The following is a 14,474-nucleotide window of genomic DNA, read 5'->3' as shown; positions in this document are numbered from 1 at the left end:
ATTATGTTAAGACAGTTATTTAAATTTAATAAAAAAATTTGGTTTAGCTGCTCACTTGTCTGGGCCAGAGTGTGTTTGAGATAGTATTGAGCCCAATACCCCGCACACAGTGGCTTTAAAGAATGGTGGGGGTGATTGTCCTGTTTCCTATCGCTTCGCCAAACTCAAGCAAGAGATGTTGGATTTGGCACGGGAGAGCATGGAGAAAGTTTAAAAGCGTATGAAGAAGTATGCTGATGCGGGCAGATAAGAAGTGGAGTTCCAGGTCGTAGATTAAGTCTTGTTAAAGCTGACTCCACAAATTTGGAAGTGGATTAGCGCTAAGAATTGACAGCGAGCGCTAATACCGAAGTATGACAGTCTTTTCCAAGTGTTGAAGAGGGTCGGTCGAGTGGTTTATCGGTTGTCTCTTTCAGACCGGATGAAGATCCATTCAACATTCCACGTGAGCTTTTTGAAGAAGTTCTACGAGTATATGGCCGATGGCACATGGGTTCAGGCTAGGCGAGCAACACCCGTGGTGCAATATGAGACCGAGAAGAAGGTGCCCCAGATTCTAGATCACATGACAACCGGTCACATTGTCTAGAACAGGCGCACGGACTTCCTAGTCCAATGTCACAGAGAAAGCCGGGAAGATGTCACTCGGTCGGATGCCTCCGCTAGGCTAACCTTCTCGGCTTTCTCCGTGTCATGGGTTAGTAATACGTACCCATGTGGCATCTTCCCGACTTTCACGTGGAATGTTGGATGTATCTTCAACCGGTCTGGAAGAGACAACCGATAAGTCACCCGACCGACTCTCTTCAATACTTTGTAAGGATTTGGAAAGGACTGTTATACTTCGGTATTTGTGCTCGTTGATTATGTTTAGTATTAATATTTAAGAGTAAAGCTGTAAAAAGCTCGCCCGAACAAAACTAGGTCTCCTAGTTAAATTGCAATTTAACAATTCTAATAAATCAATGTAATAAAATGTAAAAACCCATCATAAATTAAAACCAAATCCATGAGTTACCTACAAAATTAATCAATTCTCTCAAATTTATTTGTAAATCATAACTTAAAAATGGAGAACGGTATTAGCGAATGGAGAATATAGCCGCCTAGGTTTAATTTATATATGGATGGCAAATTTGTAATTTCACAATGTTGTGCAAAATTACATATTCTCCATATTTAATTGCGTAATTGGATAATAAAATAAAAATTGAATGATTGATATTCCATTAGTCAGGATATTGTCTCTCTATTAATTATTTTGTTATGTTTTTATAAATTTGTGATTAATTTTTTTTTGTTCATAATTTAGTTCATAGCAGTTCACAATATTAAATTTAATGAAAAAGCTCACTTTTAAGGAAGATTATTTTTATTTGAGTTGTTCTCAATTTACTTTTTAGATTAAAAAAAATAATTGTATATATATATATATATCATTTTAATTCTAACTATAAAACTATTTCATTCATTAATTAAATATATATTTACTTTTATTAAATTTTAATTTTAATGAAAAATTTATTTTAATAATTTATCCTAAAAAATCAAAAATAATTCACCTTTTTATCAAATAACAAATTTAAAAAAGAGTCAATAAAAAGTCTTAAAATCCCAATATCAAACAACCTCTAAGGTGAATTCTGATGAAAGTATAAAATAAAGATAGCATTTCAAACTTAATCAAAATTTGATGAAAGATAATCTTATTGTTGATTACATTAATGTTAAAAAATTAGTGATTGAAAAAGTAAAGTGATTTTTTTGTTTGTTGAATTCTATATAAATAAATGTTGGTTTGTAAATTGTATTTATCAAATTTGAAAGAAGATAAAAATGCAAAGTTTTTGGTTAAAAAATAATACAATTAAGTATAAAAAATACACAATTATTAAAAATGGAATATGAACACAAAACTTGTTATTTTATATTAAAAGAGTTATTAACACTTCAAAAAATGTTATTTAACTAGATTTGTTGCATAAATTTAGTTTTTAATATAACCAGAATTATATTGCATTACAACTTTATTTTTATTACCTATCTCATATTAATATTATTAAAAGTTAACTAACAAAAATTTAAAGTTTTGGTGCTTCTAAACGAATGTAATCATACATTATACCTTTAAAAGGACTTCTACCTTTTGATTGTGTCAAATATATTATGTTTTCTCCATTGATCAACATTCTATGTGGAATGTTCACATTGAACAACCAATATAGCCCATGAATTCCATGTCTAGCAATCGCATTGTCGTCACCAATTGGTCCCGTCGAAAACAATGGCGAAACTTCATCTATATTATTAATCCGAACATCTAACTTTGCCATGTGAACTGATGCAAGCGCCAATCTTAATGTATAGTTTCCGGTTTGAATCACATTCCCGAGTTTAAACTGAATTTGCCATGTAGTTCCAATGTATACATTCGCGCTAGTTTTGCTATACACATTAGATATTTTCAAATCAACTTTCAAAAGCATACGCAAAAGTTGCATTTATTGGAGAAAGGAAAAAAATATACCGGGTTACTTGAGCAAAGAACCAATCTTTCTTGTAATTGCTCACACCAACTTTGTAAACTAAATCGTTAATTGGGTACAATTCGGTGTATCTTTCCCACAACCCATATTGCCTGAATCTGCATTCGACAAAAGTGTACAAAATGTGAATTTGAACGTGTTTTCGAAAAAAGAAAGAACATTCAACTTACCTGTCAGAGTTGTTTAAGGAAGTTTTGGTTTTATACAGAGGATTGGGGTCAGGAATGTAGAATTCGGCTGCAGAACGATCCGGAAAACCAATCTCCCACAATGTTGGACCGTTACGTGGAGGTTGATAAACAACATCACCAACCACTACATTGCCACCTGATTAAGGTAAACAGTTTTTGAGAAACAATTTTTTTTATGTGTAAATCAACAATTTACGCAAAAATTGCATCAATTTTGAATCTAAAACGGACAATTAGGGCATGGAAACATAATAAAAAGTAACAACCTGCGATTATGTTTACTGAAATATCGCGTTTATAGTCCCCGATGAACCCGGGGACTGTCGCAAACAAATTATAGATTCCTTCTCGTACATTTTCAATCACGAAAGAACCGTCGTCATTTACATTTGTCCAAAATTGATAGCCCTGTCACATGTAGAAATACTAATGATTTTTTTTTATAAAATGAGATTAATTAATTAATTGATTTTGTTAAACCATAATACTTTGAATTCTCTTTGCCATGAACCAACATCTCCTGGTGCGGTCAACCCGACATAACCTCCTTTCGCAGTGATGTTTGTGTCCTTCACGAACCTAATCGAATTTAAATCAATGAAATAATAATCTTGTAATGAAAATTTTATCTTAAATAGTTTGAATATGAAATTCTACCTGTCTTGAACTAGTAATCTTCCGCTGACTTTGCCTCTTTTATTAGATTTTGGATAATCAATTGAAGCTGGAAATGTGTATGGCCAGCTTTGGACTTCAGTTTTCATCTGAATACAATAAATGACATGTTATAGATTAATGGTTTCGCCATTTCGAAAAGAAAAATAAACCTGTATTTTCGCGTCGTCCCAAAGGGAGAATGCTTGAGCTCCGGATTTTGCTTTATTAAGATAAATGAAAACCGGTCCAAATACTTTCTTCCATTCCTCTCCTTTTTCGATTTTTACTCCAAGATCTGTTCCAGCATAATGGGGAGTAGAGAATATCTGTTTGTTCAAAGAAATTCATATAAGACGTGTTATAGACATTGTTTGTATTATTTGAATAATGCGTTTAACATAGTAAAAAAGAAAAGAGATGTGGTTTCTTACCGCGAGAGTTGTTGGACCGACATGGGATGTCAAATCGTGCTTAAAAGGCCCTCCAGTTCTAAACTCATTGCTCGGAGTGATTTGCCAGAATCCCACAGCCGGTTCTTGACAAATCCATCCATGAACTCGGTTGTCTTTGTCATCTAATGTGTAGAAGTATTTGTCATCGACCTAGAAAAAATGCAAAATTTTTGGAATGATTAAAATATTTCATATTTTCATTAGTCTGATTTTTTTGTGAATACTTCAAAATTAGGGTTGTTATGTATGTTACATTCACGAAAGTTGTATTTTGTAACAAATCTTAATAATACATGTTTTTAACTTTAAAATAATATAGTAAATACTTACTTCTCCTTTGAATTCTTTTTCAACCGGATTTACTAATCGAACTGCTTCTTTATATTCTAGTTCTTGGCCTCTATTGGGCAACCGATCAATACGACTAGGCATGAATCTCTGAATGTTATCCGCCACCGACATGTAATGAAACCTAATAAAAACATTAAATATGTCAATTTAATTTAATGACCCTTAATATTTACTATTTAGTAAAGGGATGGATAATCTTGTTTAATTACTTTTCAGAATTGAGCAAGAATGCAATTCTAGTTGTGAAGAGGATGAAACCAGGCATCTCCTTTAAGTGTTCATAGATGGCATATGAATAGAAACCTGAGCAACCTCGAAGTAACACAAACCTAGGAGACATGATCCATTGAACAATTGTTAGTTTATATTAACATTGTTGAATATCTGAAATTTAAACAAACCACACCTAAGCTTTAGATCAAATCCGACCCATTTAGACACGAACAACTAATAAACAATTCTTTTGCAAAAATTCAGTTTAAAGTTGACCTAAAGATCATTTGCAAATGCTAACTTGGAGCAATGATTTATACACTTCTTTGTAGTTTTATTTCATTTGACTAATTCATGATTGACTTGAATAAGCCAGTCTAGTGTTCCTTTACGAATTTCGTAATTTCGCTCTTTTAAATAAACAAATTAGTTGGTACTAGAGAAATGTGGTGTGACGCATAAGATACTATCGCATTTTTTTCAATAAAATTTTCACCATGATCAAAGAAGAGAAAAATCGTCACAAGCCATTTTCTAACTAGATTCACATTGTAAATCATTTCATTAACAAGAAGAATTATTTGATTGGGAAGTTAACCATTAGAATAGTTCAAGTGACAACAGCTAAAAGTCGTGCTTAAAATACCAAATGTTACGAATTTGATTTTCACTAAAAACACATTAAGTTTGATTTTTATGAAATCATCAAATGTGCAAATTAATACCTCTTATCTACATTTAATGGGACAATCTGGCCTTGCTGTGAAATGTTCCATATTCTCTTAAATGACAATTCCACTTGATCTTTTGATTCAACTATAACCTCAAATCTAGTTGCATTTAGCCTGCATACATGGAATCATGACGATGATCATTTGAGATCGATTGAATCAATTAATAGGTACAAAAATAGAAAAAGATCATGCCTATCAAATTTGCCACTTATGCCAGTGTCATTGGATTCACTCCAATTAAGGTCCCAAAACCTAAAAAAAAATAATCATCCTTTAATCTAATAAAAAACAAAAGAAAGAACAAGATTCATATTATTATAAGTTACCCTCCATTCAAATCACTAGGAGCATGAACCTCCAACAAATTATCGATTCCATTATACCGAAGCCCGATCAATCCTCCTCCCGGCTTCGTAAAAGTAAGCTCAACAATGTCATTGTCTACGACAACCTACCATAATGAAAAAAATTATGCATAATCACACTTAATACAACATAAAATAAATTAAGCATGCAAATGATCGTCGAACAAATTACTCTATCATTTTGAATCGACAGTTTCACATCAGCCCCTGCCGAGTTCTTGCTGCAACTGCTACCTCCAACTGCTTCGGCAAAACAAAGGTTATCTACTATGAGGAAGAACGCGGAGAAGAAAAAGATATATAAGACTTTTGTTTCTGCCATGGCTGGTTGTCTTAGATATTCACACAATCATGTAAATCTTATATAGAGACAATGCTTATTCAACTAAAAATTTTAATATGATATAAGAATCATAATACTGAATGAAGATGACATTTATTCTGAAAATGAATTAGGAAAGAAATCTACTCATAATCTGATAGGATTGAATTAACTACTTTTAGTTATAAAATTGTAGTAATAAACTAAACGAAAAGATAGACCAAATCTAAAAAGTAAAAGTTTTGGTAGAATAAAAGATATATTTATAGGATTTCCTTTTAATCATAAATCACATATTTTTATAATGAGATTTGTTACAAGGTGTTTGAAAAAGGATCCTATAAAATTTAGACAAACTGAGATGGAGGTCCTTCAAGGCGAATGTAATCATACATTAACCCTTTAAAAGGACTCCCCCCTCCTACTTGTGCCAAGAAAATTGTGTTTTGTCCCTTCATCAACATTATAGGTGGAATGCTCACATTGAACAACCAATATATCCCGTGGATTCCATGTCGTGCAATAGCATTGTCTCCCCCAATCACTCCCGTTGAAAGCAAACTCGACTCTTCCTCTTTGCCATTAATCCGAACCTTTGAAAATATTGTGATTCCTCGAGATATAAGACATTGTGGGGAATTTTAACTAATTGCGCTTAAACAAAATAAACTTACCTCTAACTCCGCCACGTGGGCAGATGCTAATGCCAACCGCAATGTATAGTTGTCGGTTCGATGCACATTTTCGAGTTTGAACCGGATTTGCCATGTAGTTCCATTGTATGATTTTTCGCTAATTTTTCTATGCATAAGAGAGACAACTTCAAATGAACTTTTGTCTGTCCCTTTTGGAAACACTTTCAGTTTCTCAAATCTGAATCCGGATCCATACGATAAACCAATAATAAAATTTTGAATTTGTGTTTGACTGCCCATTTGGAGCTAGAGCTGGAGCTGAATTTAGACAAGAAAACGTAAACAATATTTCTTGGAAACTTTTCTTTTTCAAAAAAATCATTCGAGCGTTGATGATTTAGATGAGATAATGTTTTGACACAAATTAGTTAGACTTATATTCATAAATTTGTTGTAATTTTATTGTCTAAATCCTGACCAGATCCAGATCTAGCTCCAGAAAGTGTTTTCAAATGGTTTACAAACTTGATCTCATCTGGATCCTGATGGAAATCTCATTTACTCTAGAAATGAAAGGCACTATATCTTGCAATCTCTGAAATTGAAAACTATACCTGGTTACTTGAGCAAAGAACCAATCTTTCTTGTAATCATTGACACCTACTGTGTATATTAAATCATTATCGGGGTATAATTCGGCGTATCGTTCCCACAACCCGTATTGCCTGAATCTGCATGCATATAACAATCGAAGGCAAAAAGTGTTGGATTTAAATATTTTATCAACAAAATAAAAGGGATTGACCATACCTGTCTGAATGATTTAAGTAAAGCTTGTTTACGTATAGAGGATTGGGGTCGGGAATGTAGAATTCAGCAGCTGAACGATCAGGAATGCCAATCTCCCATAATGTGGGACCGTCTCTTGGAGAATGATAGATAAGATCACCCAACTCGATAGCATCGCCTGCTTAAAGAAAGATCACTAAAGATTTACAAGAACATAATTATGTTATCAATAAATTAAGTTAGTCAAAATCACAACCTCCAGTTATGTTTATATCACTATCGTGTCTATAGTCACCGATGAAACCGGGGATTGATGCGTAGAGATTATAGTTTCCTTCTCGTACATTCTCAATGACAAAAGAACCATCTTCATTTGCTCTAGTCCAAAACTGGTAGCCCTGTCATACGAAGATATATTAATTGCATTTAATTATTTTGATCAAATGGAGATTAAATTAAAACATACTTTGCATTCTCTTTGCCATGAACCGACGTCTCCTGGTGTGGCCAACCCAACATAAGCGCCATTCGCAACGATGTTTGCATCGCTCAAATAACTAATATACTTTAAATTTCGTAAGAGTTACCTCATAATGAGAAAAAAATCTTAAAAGAATTACAAATTACAGTTTTACCTGTCTTCAACAAGTAATCTACCAATGACTTTGCCTCTTTTGTCAGATTGTAGAAAATCTTTTGAAGCTGGAAATGTGTATGGCCAACTCTTGATTTGAGAGTTCATCTGAATACAATAAAAGGCTGATAAAACTGGAAATTATATTCTGAATGTAAGTGTCTAAAAATAAACGTTGAATATAAACTAAATGAAAATATTTGAATATTAAGAAATTGACATGTAAGTTGATTTGAAACACTGTTGAACTAATGTCGGAAAATAAATGACTATTTTTTTTGAAAAAATACATCAATTTCATTAAACAAACATTTACGCGCGAGGGACACATAAATGTGGTGAAAGCAGCCCAGCAAAAAACAATTCGTTAAAAATTAATAACACAAAACAAAACTCAACAAGAATCAATGAAAAAAACATGTACAAACGAGCTCAAGAATGTGAGGCTAGAGATCAAAAGGGATCAGGCAACCCAAACTCTAATCTCTTGTTTTTCTACCATAATCAACACCACTGTGCATTCTGTATGGATCGCAACTTGTTCGTAGTAAATAATTATTTTACCTTATAACAATGTAATTTGATTAACTTGCTAGGGTTAAAGTTCTCTTTTGTAAGTTCCTATTATATTATTGAGTTAAGTCTAGCACAACATACCGAATTAAGTGATTTAGATAACAATTATCGAATGAACTTATATTTAAATTAAGTGACAAGTTGTATCATCAAACACTATCATAAAGTATATTAACCATATAAGATTGAATGCAATCTATGATAAAACCTGTATTTTAGCGTCGTCCCAAAGGGAGAATGCTTCGGCTCCAGTTTTTGCAGAATTAAGATAGATGAAGACTGGACCAAACACTTTCTTCCATTCCTCTCCTTCTTTGAGTTTTACAGCAAGATCTTTTCCAGCATAATGTGGAGTGACAAATATCTGTTTGCACAAGAAATTCATATCAATGTTGAAAGTAAAATTGATTCAAGACTCAGTATATACATTAAAACGTACAGCAAGAGTTGTTGGATTGACATGGGATGTAAGGTCCTGCTTGAATGGCCCGCCAGTTCTAAACTCATTGCTGGGAGTGATTTGCCAGAATCCCACAGCTGGGTCCTGACAAATCCATCCATGAACGTGATTGTCTTTATTCTCAGTTGAATAAAGGTACTTGTCATCAACCTGGTGTTTGAATTTTAACATTTAGGTACATATATTATTTGTTAACGTAACAAAGATTAAGCTCAATTAAAATGATTTATTACGATATAAACTTAAGCGACTTAAGTAGACATCTATAATAATTATGTGATATATTTGTGTAAAGACACACACCTCATTTACTATGGTCAAACTAGAAAATAAGCATATTAGGACTAAGTCATCAACCTATATAGATATTATACTTATTATATACATCTTATCATGCTAAAATGTAGAGGTTTTATTCTCTAATAACACTCACTGACTATGGATAAAAGGTTAAAAGACTTAATCATCAGATCTTCACAGAAATTAAGCAACTCATTATAGATTTTTACCGTAAAGATATTAAGAAATCTAACACCCCATAGATAGTTCATGATCAAAGAAACACAATAAATGTAATAATAAGCTGTGTTTAGTATATTGGAATAGGATGAATTATATACTTCTCCTTTGAATTCTTCTTCAAGTGGATTTACGAGCTTGACTGCTTCTTTGTAGGCTAGTGGTTGACCTCTCCCGGGCAACCGATCATAAGGACTCGGCATAAATCTTTGTCTGTTATCTGCCATTGCCATGTAATGAAACCTAAAAAACAGTGTTCAAATATGTCAATATTAATGACTATTTCAAATTAGTCAAGTGATGGAGAAGAAGCTTGTTATTTTACTTGTCAATACTGAGCATAAAGGCAATCCTAGTTGTGAAAAGATTGAAAGCAGGCATATCCTTTGAATGTTCATAGATTGCATAAGAATAAAAGCCTGAGCAACCACGAAGCATCACAAACCTAGTTAAGACATTAACGGATCATCATTGTCCTTGTTATTTAAGAACAGATCAAGAACTGGATTTGAAAGTTATAAGAAATTAAAAACCTCTTATCTACATTCAATGGGGAAATCCTGCCTTTCTGTGAGATGTCCCATGTTCTAAGGAATGATAATTCAACCTGATCGTTTGTTTCAACTATAACTTCAAAGCTAGTTGCGTTAAGTCTGCAGAGGATCAATGATCAATTCATGGTCAATAATCAATACACAATAGAGATGGAATCAATTAAAAACAAGAAATAGATAAAGACATGCCCATCAAATTGACCACTGATGCGGGAATTATTGGGTTCACTCCAATTAAGATCCCAAAACCTGCACAATATTGAAGCAGGCATTTTATCAAACACTTGGCGCAGTCTTCTTATAATCAATGTTAAAAATACAAAATGATGAGATATTCATATTTAACTAAGTTCTAACCCTCCATTCAAATCACTAGGATTGTGAAGCTCTAACAAATTATCAATTCCATTATATTGAAGGCCGATCAATCTCCCTCCAGGCTTCGTGAATATAAGCTGGAGAATTCCGTTGTCTATCAACACCTGTAGAGAAAATTTGTGACGATTAATCTAAACATCGATCATCTATCATCTATATATAGTACATTGGAAAAGGATATTGCTGAAGAACTAACTGTGTCGTCTTTAATCAACAGCTTGACGTGATCAGCTATTGACGCCGTCGAATCGTTGCCGCAAACGCTGCGTTCAACCGTATCGGAGAAATGTGGAATGGCTTGGAGTTTTCCTTCTAACAGGAGGAAGAAGAAGGTTGAGATATAGAAGAAATATGACATAGAAAAGAAGACCTCTGTTTCTGCCATGGCTGCATTGGTTCATTGCAATTGACATATATATATATATATATATATATATTTGCATAAAAAAAATTGTCAAATGAATAGAGACAATATTTGCATACAAATAATTGTCAAATGAATAGAGACAAATTTTACTAGGTTGGATTGAGTGAGTCCATATCTTAATTATTTTGTATGAAAATCGTTCACTTCACACCTCTACGTTGTTATTATAACTAGTAAAATATCCTACGTTGTACGGAAAAAAATATAAATAAAGTTTTTATATGATATTTAATTCAATATATTTATATATATATATATATTTATATATATTTATATATATATATATATATTTATATATATATATATATATAATTAATTAATGAAAAAAATATTTATATAAAATTAATAATAAAATAATATATATTTATATTAAAAGAAAATATATATACATGAACTTACAATATTTTTATTTATTTATTTAAGAATATTTATTACATAAATAAAGGAACTTATATGAATTAAATAAATATGAACATGAACTTACATTATTTTAATTTTTTTTTTATTAATTTTATAAGTTTTGTTCTTTTTAATGTTAAAGAATGAAAATTTTTAATGTAAATTTAGTGGTGTTCTACAAAATGTGTTCATAACAATCATTAAGAGATACTAAATCGTTGTAAGAAGTTAAATTTAACCTCTTCAACAAAAAAACGGTGTCACCCTCCTTTGCACTAAGTTTAGACAAAAACTTCTATACCCACATGATTCTAAGACGTGCTGCAATCTTCCTTTTAAATCTATATAATTGTAATAAAAAGTGATCAGTTGTGTTAAATGTTGTGTAGATGAAAGTTAAGATTTTAATTTCATTTAGGCCATCTGGTCCAGATCGTCCATTAGAGTCATTCCATATAATCTCCATCTGCAAAATGTGTTTTCATAACTCAATCATTAAGAATATACAGATCGTTGGAAGAAGAAAAACCTAAATTTAACCTCTTCAACAAAAACGGTGTCACCTCCTTTACACCAAAATTTAGACCGAGAGTAGCTACCATAAACCAGATGACCAAAAATGTGTAAGGATTCAGAGTAGTTCTTCCTATTTGTCTCTTCTTATTATTATTAGTTTAATATACATCAGAACAGAGTTAAGGAAAGCAATGTAAATTGCAAGAATTCTGTAAATATATTGACGAAGTATTCTGTAAATTGTTACAGCAAAGTAAGCAAGTTATTAGATGATTGTATGATGAGAACCTTTACATTCCTAGCTCATAAACATACCACACTCAGCGTCTGCGGATCGAAAATTGCTTATCTAATGTATGATAGTGTTTCGCCCGTCCAAAATCATAAATAAAATGAATAGGTGAGAAACCGAAAAATAAAAGAAAGAATATGTGAGAGAAAGAAAAATTTACAAATATTTGTATTGGTTTTCTCTTATTTATGTTTAATGTCCATTACATTATTGTTTATTAAATTTAATGTTTTTCTCCTATTTATGTCTAATTTTTCATTTATTAAATTGAACGTTTTTTATATTAAGATAAAATAATAAAAATAATAAAAATAATAATTAGGAAAGAGAAATTAGTAAAATAAAATATAAATTAATTAGTAAAGATAAAATAATAAATGGTAATTATGATAAGAGAGAAACGGTTATAAAATGTTTAAAAAATATAATAAGCCTATGTGTGGTGTGGTAGAGCGTGGATGTCACCCTCCATTTATTTTATTAAGCATCATTATATATTAAATGAAAGAAATATTTATATAAGATTAATAATAATAAAATATATATTTATATTAAAAGAAAATATGTATACATGAACTTACAATATTCTTATTTATTTATTTAGGAATATTTATTACATAACTAAAGGAACTTATATGAACTAAATATTTTTATATAAATATAAACATGAACTTACACTATTTTAATTTTTTTTATTAATTTTATAAGTTTGGTTCTTTTTAATGTTAAAGAATGAAAATTTTTAATATAAATTTAGTGGTGTTCTACAAAATGTGTTCATAACAATCATTAAGAGATACTAAATCGTTGGAAGAAGTTAAATTTAACATCTTCAACAAAAAACGTTGTCACCCTCCTTTACACCAAGTTTAGACAAAGACTTCTATACCCACATGCTTTTAAGACGTGCTGAAATATTCCTTTTAAATCTATATAATTGTAATAAAAAGTGATCAGTTATGTTAAATGTTGTGTAGATGAAAGTTAAGATTTTAATTCCATTTAGGCCATCTGGTCTAGATCGTCCATTAGAGTCATTCCATATCATCTTCATCTGCAAAATGTGTTTTCATAACTCAATCATTAAGAATATACAAAATCGTTGGAAAAAGAAAAACCTAAATTTAACCTCTCCAACAAAAACGGTGTCACCTCCTTTACACCAAAATTTAGACCAAGAGTAGCTACCATAAACCAGGTGACAAAAAATGTGTAAGGATTCAGAGTAGTTCTTCCTATTTGTCTCTTCTTATTATTATTAGTTTAATATACATCAGAACAGAGTCAAGGAAAGCAATGTAAATTGCAAGAATTCTGTAAATGTATTGACGAAATATTTTGTAAATTGTTACAGCAAAGTAAGCAAGGTACCAGATAATTGTATGATGAGAACTTTTACATTCCTAGCTCATAAACATACCACACTCAGCGTCCGCGGATCGAAAATTGCTCATCTAATGTATGATAGTGTCTCGCCCGTCCAAAATCATAAATAAAATGAATAGGTGAGAAACCAAAAAGTGAAAGAAGGAATATGTGAGAGAAAGAAAAATTTACAAATATTTGTATTGGTTTTCTCTTATTTATGTTTAATGCCTATTAATTTATTGTTTATTAAATTTAACGTTTTTCTCTTATTTATGTCTAATTTTTCATTTATTAAATTGAATGTTTTTTTATATTAAGATAAAATAATAAAAATAATAATTAGGAAAGAGAAATTAGTAAGATAAATTAATAAATGGTAATTATGATAAGAGAGAAACAGTTATAAAATGTTTAAAAAATATAATAAGCCTATGTGAGCACCCTCCATTTATTTTATTAAGCATCGTTATATATATAATGAAATGAATATTTATGTAAGATTAATAATAAAAAAATATATATTTATATTAAAAGAAAATATATATACATGAACTTACAATATTTTTTTTATTTATTTAATAATATTTATTACATAAATAAAGGAACTTATATGAACTAAATATTCTTTTATAAATATAAACATGAACTTACACTATTTTAATTTTTTTTATTAATTTTATAAGTTTTGTTCTTTTTAATGTTAAAAATGAAATTTTTTAATGTAAATTTAGTGGTGTTCTACAAAATGTGTTCATAACAATCATTAAGAGATACTAAATCGTTGGAAGAAGTTAAATTTAACCTCTTCAACAAAAAACGTTGTCACCCTCCTTTACACCAAGTTTAGACAAAGACTTCTATACCCACATGCTTTTAAGACGTGCTGAAATCTTCCTTTTAAATCTATATAATTGTAATAAAAAGTGATCAGTTATGTTTACATGTTGTGTAGATGAAAATTAAGATTTTAATTTCATTTAGGCCATCTGGTCCAGATCGTCCATTAGAGTCATTCCATATCATCTTCATCTGCAAAATGTGTTTTCATAACTCAATCATTAAGAATATACAAAATCGTTGGAAGAAGAAAAACCTA

At 30.8% G+C, this 14,474-nt stretch overlaps 2 protein-coding genes across 2 annotated transcripts; both read right to left on the bottom strand.

Annotated features, from left to right (window-relative positions):
* Positions 1-2,081: 2,081 nt before the first annotated feature.
* On the bottom strand, positions 2,082-5,831 carry LOC124924169 (probable rhamnogalacturonate lyase B). Its single transcript, XM_047464244.1, has 14 exons — positions 5,682-5,831; positions 5,471-5,595; positions 5,337-5,396; positions 5,136-5,255; positions 4,407-4,526; positions 4,177-4,318; positions 3,826-3,996; positions 3,565-3,720; positions 3,395-3,501; positions 3,226-3,316; positions 3,004-3,145; positions 2,717-2,873; positions 2,528-2,644; positions 2,082-2,445 (listed from the first exon to the last, which is right to left on the bottom strand). The coding sequence occupies exons 1-14, from the start codon at positions 5,829-5,831 to the stop codon at positions 2,082-2,084; spliced, it is 2,022 nt and encodes a 673-aa protein (XP_047320200.1).
* A 277-nt stretch (positions 5,832-6,108) lies between these two features.
* LOC124927422 (probable rhamnogalacturonate lyase B) lies at positions 6,109-10,752 on the bottom strand. The gene is made up of 15 exons (XM_047467826.1): positions 10,573-10,752; positions 10,356-10,480; positions 10,188-10,247; positions 9,978-10,097; positions 9,770-9,889; positions 9,546-9,687; positions 8,905-9,075; positions 8,674-8,829; positions 7,891-7,997; positions 7,722-7,812; positions 7,512-7,653; positions 7,277-7,433; positions 7,081-7,197; positions 6,506-6,632; positions 6,109-6,424 (listed from the first exon to the last, which is right to left on the bottom strand). The coding sequence occupies exons 1-15, from the start codon at positions 10,732-10,734 to the stop codon at positions 6,179-6,181; spliced, it is 2,043 nt and encodes a 680-aa protein (XP_047323782.1). The 5' UTR covers positions 10,735-10,752; the 3' UTR covers positions 6,109-6,178.
* Between the last annotated feature and the right edge of the window lie 3,722 nt (positions 10,753-14,474).

Source organism: Impatiens glandulifera, chromosome 2 (assembly GCF_907164915.1).
Source record: "Impatiens glandulifera chromosome 2, dImpGla2.1, whole genome shotgun sequence".
Taxonomy (NCBI): domain Eukaryota; kingdom Viridiplantae; phylum Streptophyta; class Magnoliopsida; order Ericales; family Balsaminaceae; genus Impatiens; species Impatiens glandulifera.
The sequence above is the reverse complement of the archived record's forward strand: the minus strand, read 5'-3'. Positions and strand labels throughout refer to the sequence as shown.

Excerpts from the sequence above, each read along its gene's own strand:
- LOC124924169 (XM_047464244.1), bottom strand. The coding sequence starts at position 5,831 with ATGGCAGAAACAAAAGTCTTATATATCTTTTTCTTCTCCGCGTTCTTC. Across the intron at positions 4,527-5,135 it reads CCATTAAATGTAGATAAGAG|GTTTGTGTTACTTCGAGGTT; the intron begins GTATTAATTTGC and ends CATGTCTCCTAG. Across the intron at positions 2,874-3,003 it reads TTCAGTAAACATAATCGCAG|GTGGCAATGTAGTGGTTGGT; the intron begins GTTGTTACTTTT and ends TACCTTAATCAG.
- LOC124927422 (XM_047467826.1), bottom strand. The coding sequence starts at position 10,734 with ATGTCATATTTCTTCTATATCTCAACCTTCTTCTTCCTCCTGTTAGAA. Across the intron at positions 8,830-8,904 it reads TCAATCCAACAACTCTTGCT|ATATTTGTCACTCCACATTA; the intron begins GTACGTTTTAAT and ends TTGTGCAAACAG. Across the intron at positions 7,998-8,673 it reads GGGACGACGCTAAAATACAG|ATGAACTCTCAAATCAAGAG; the intron begins GTTTTATCATAG and ends TATTGTATTCAG.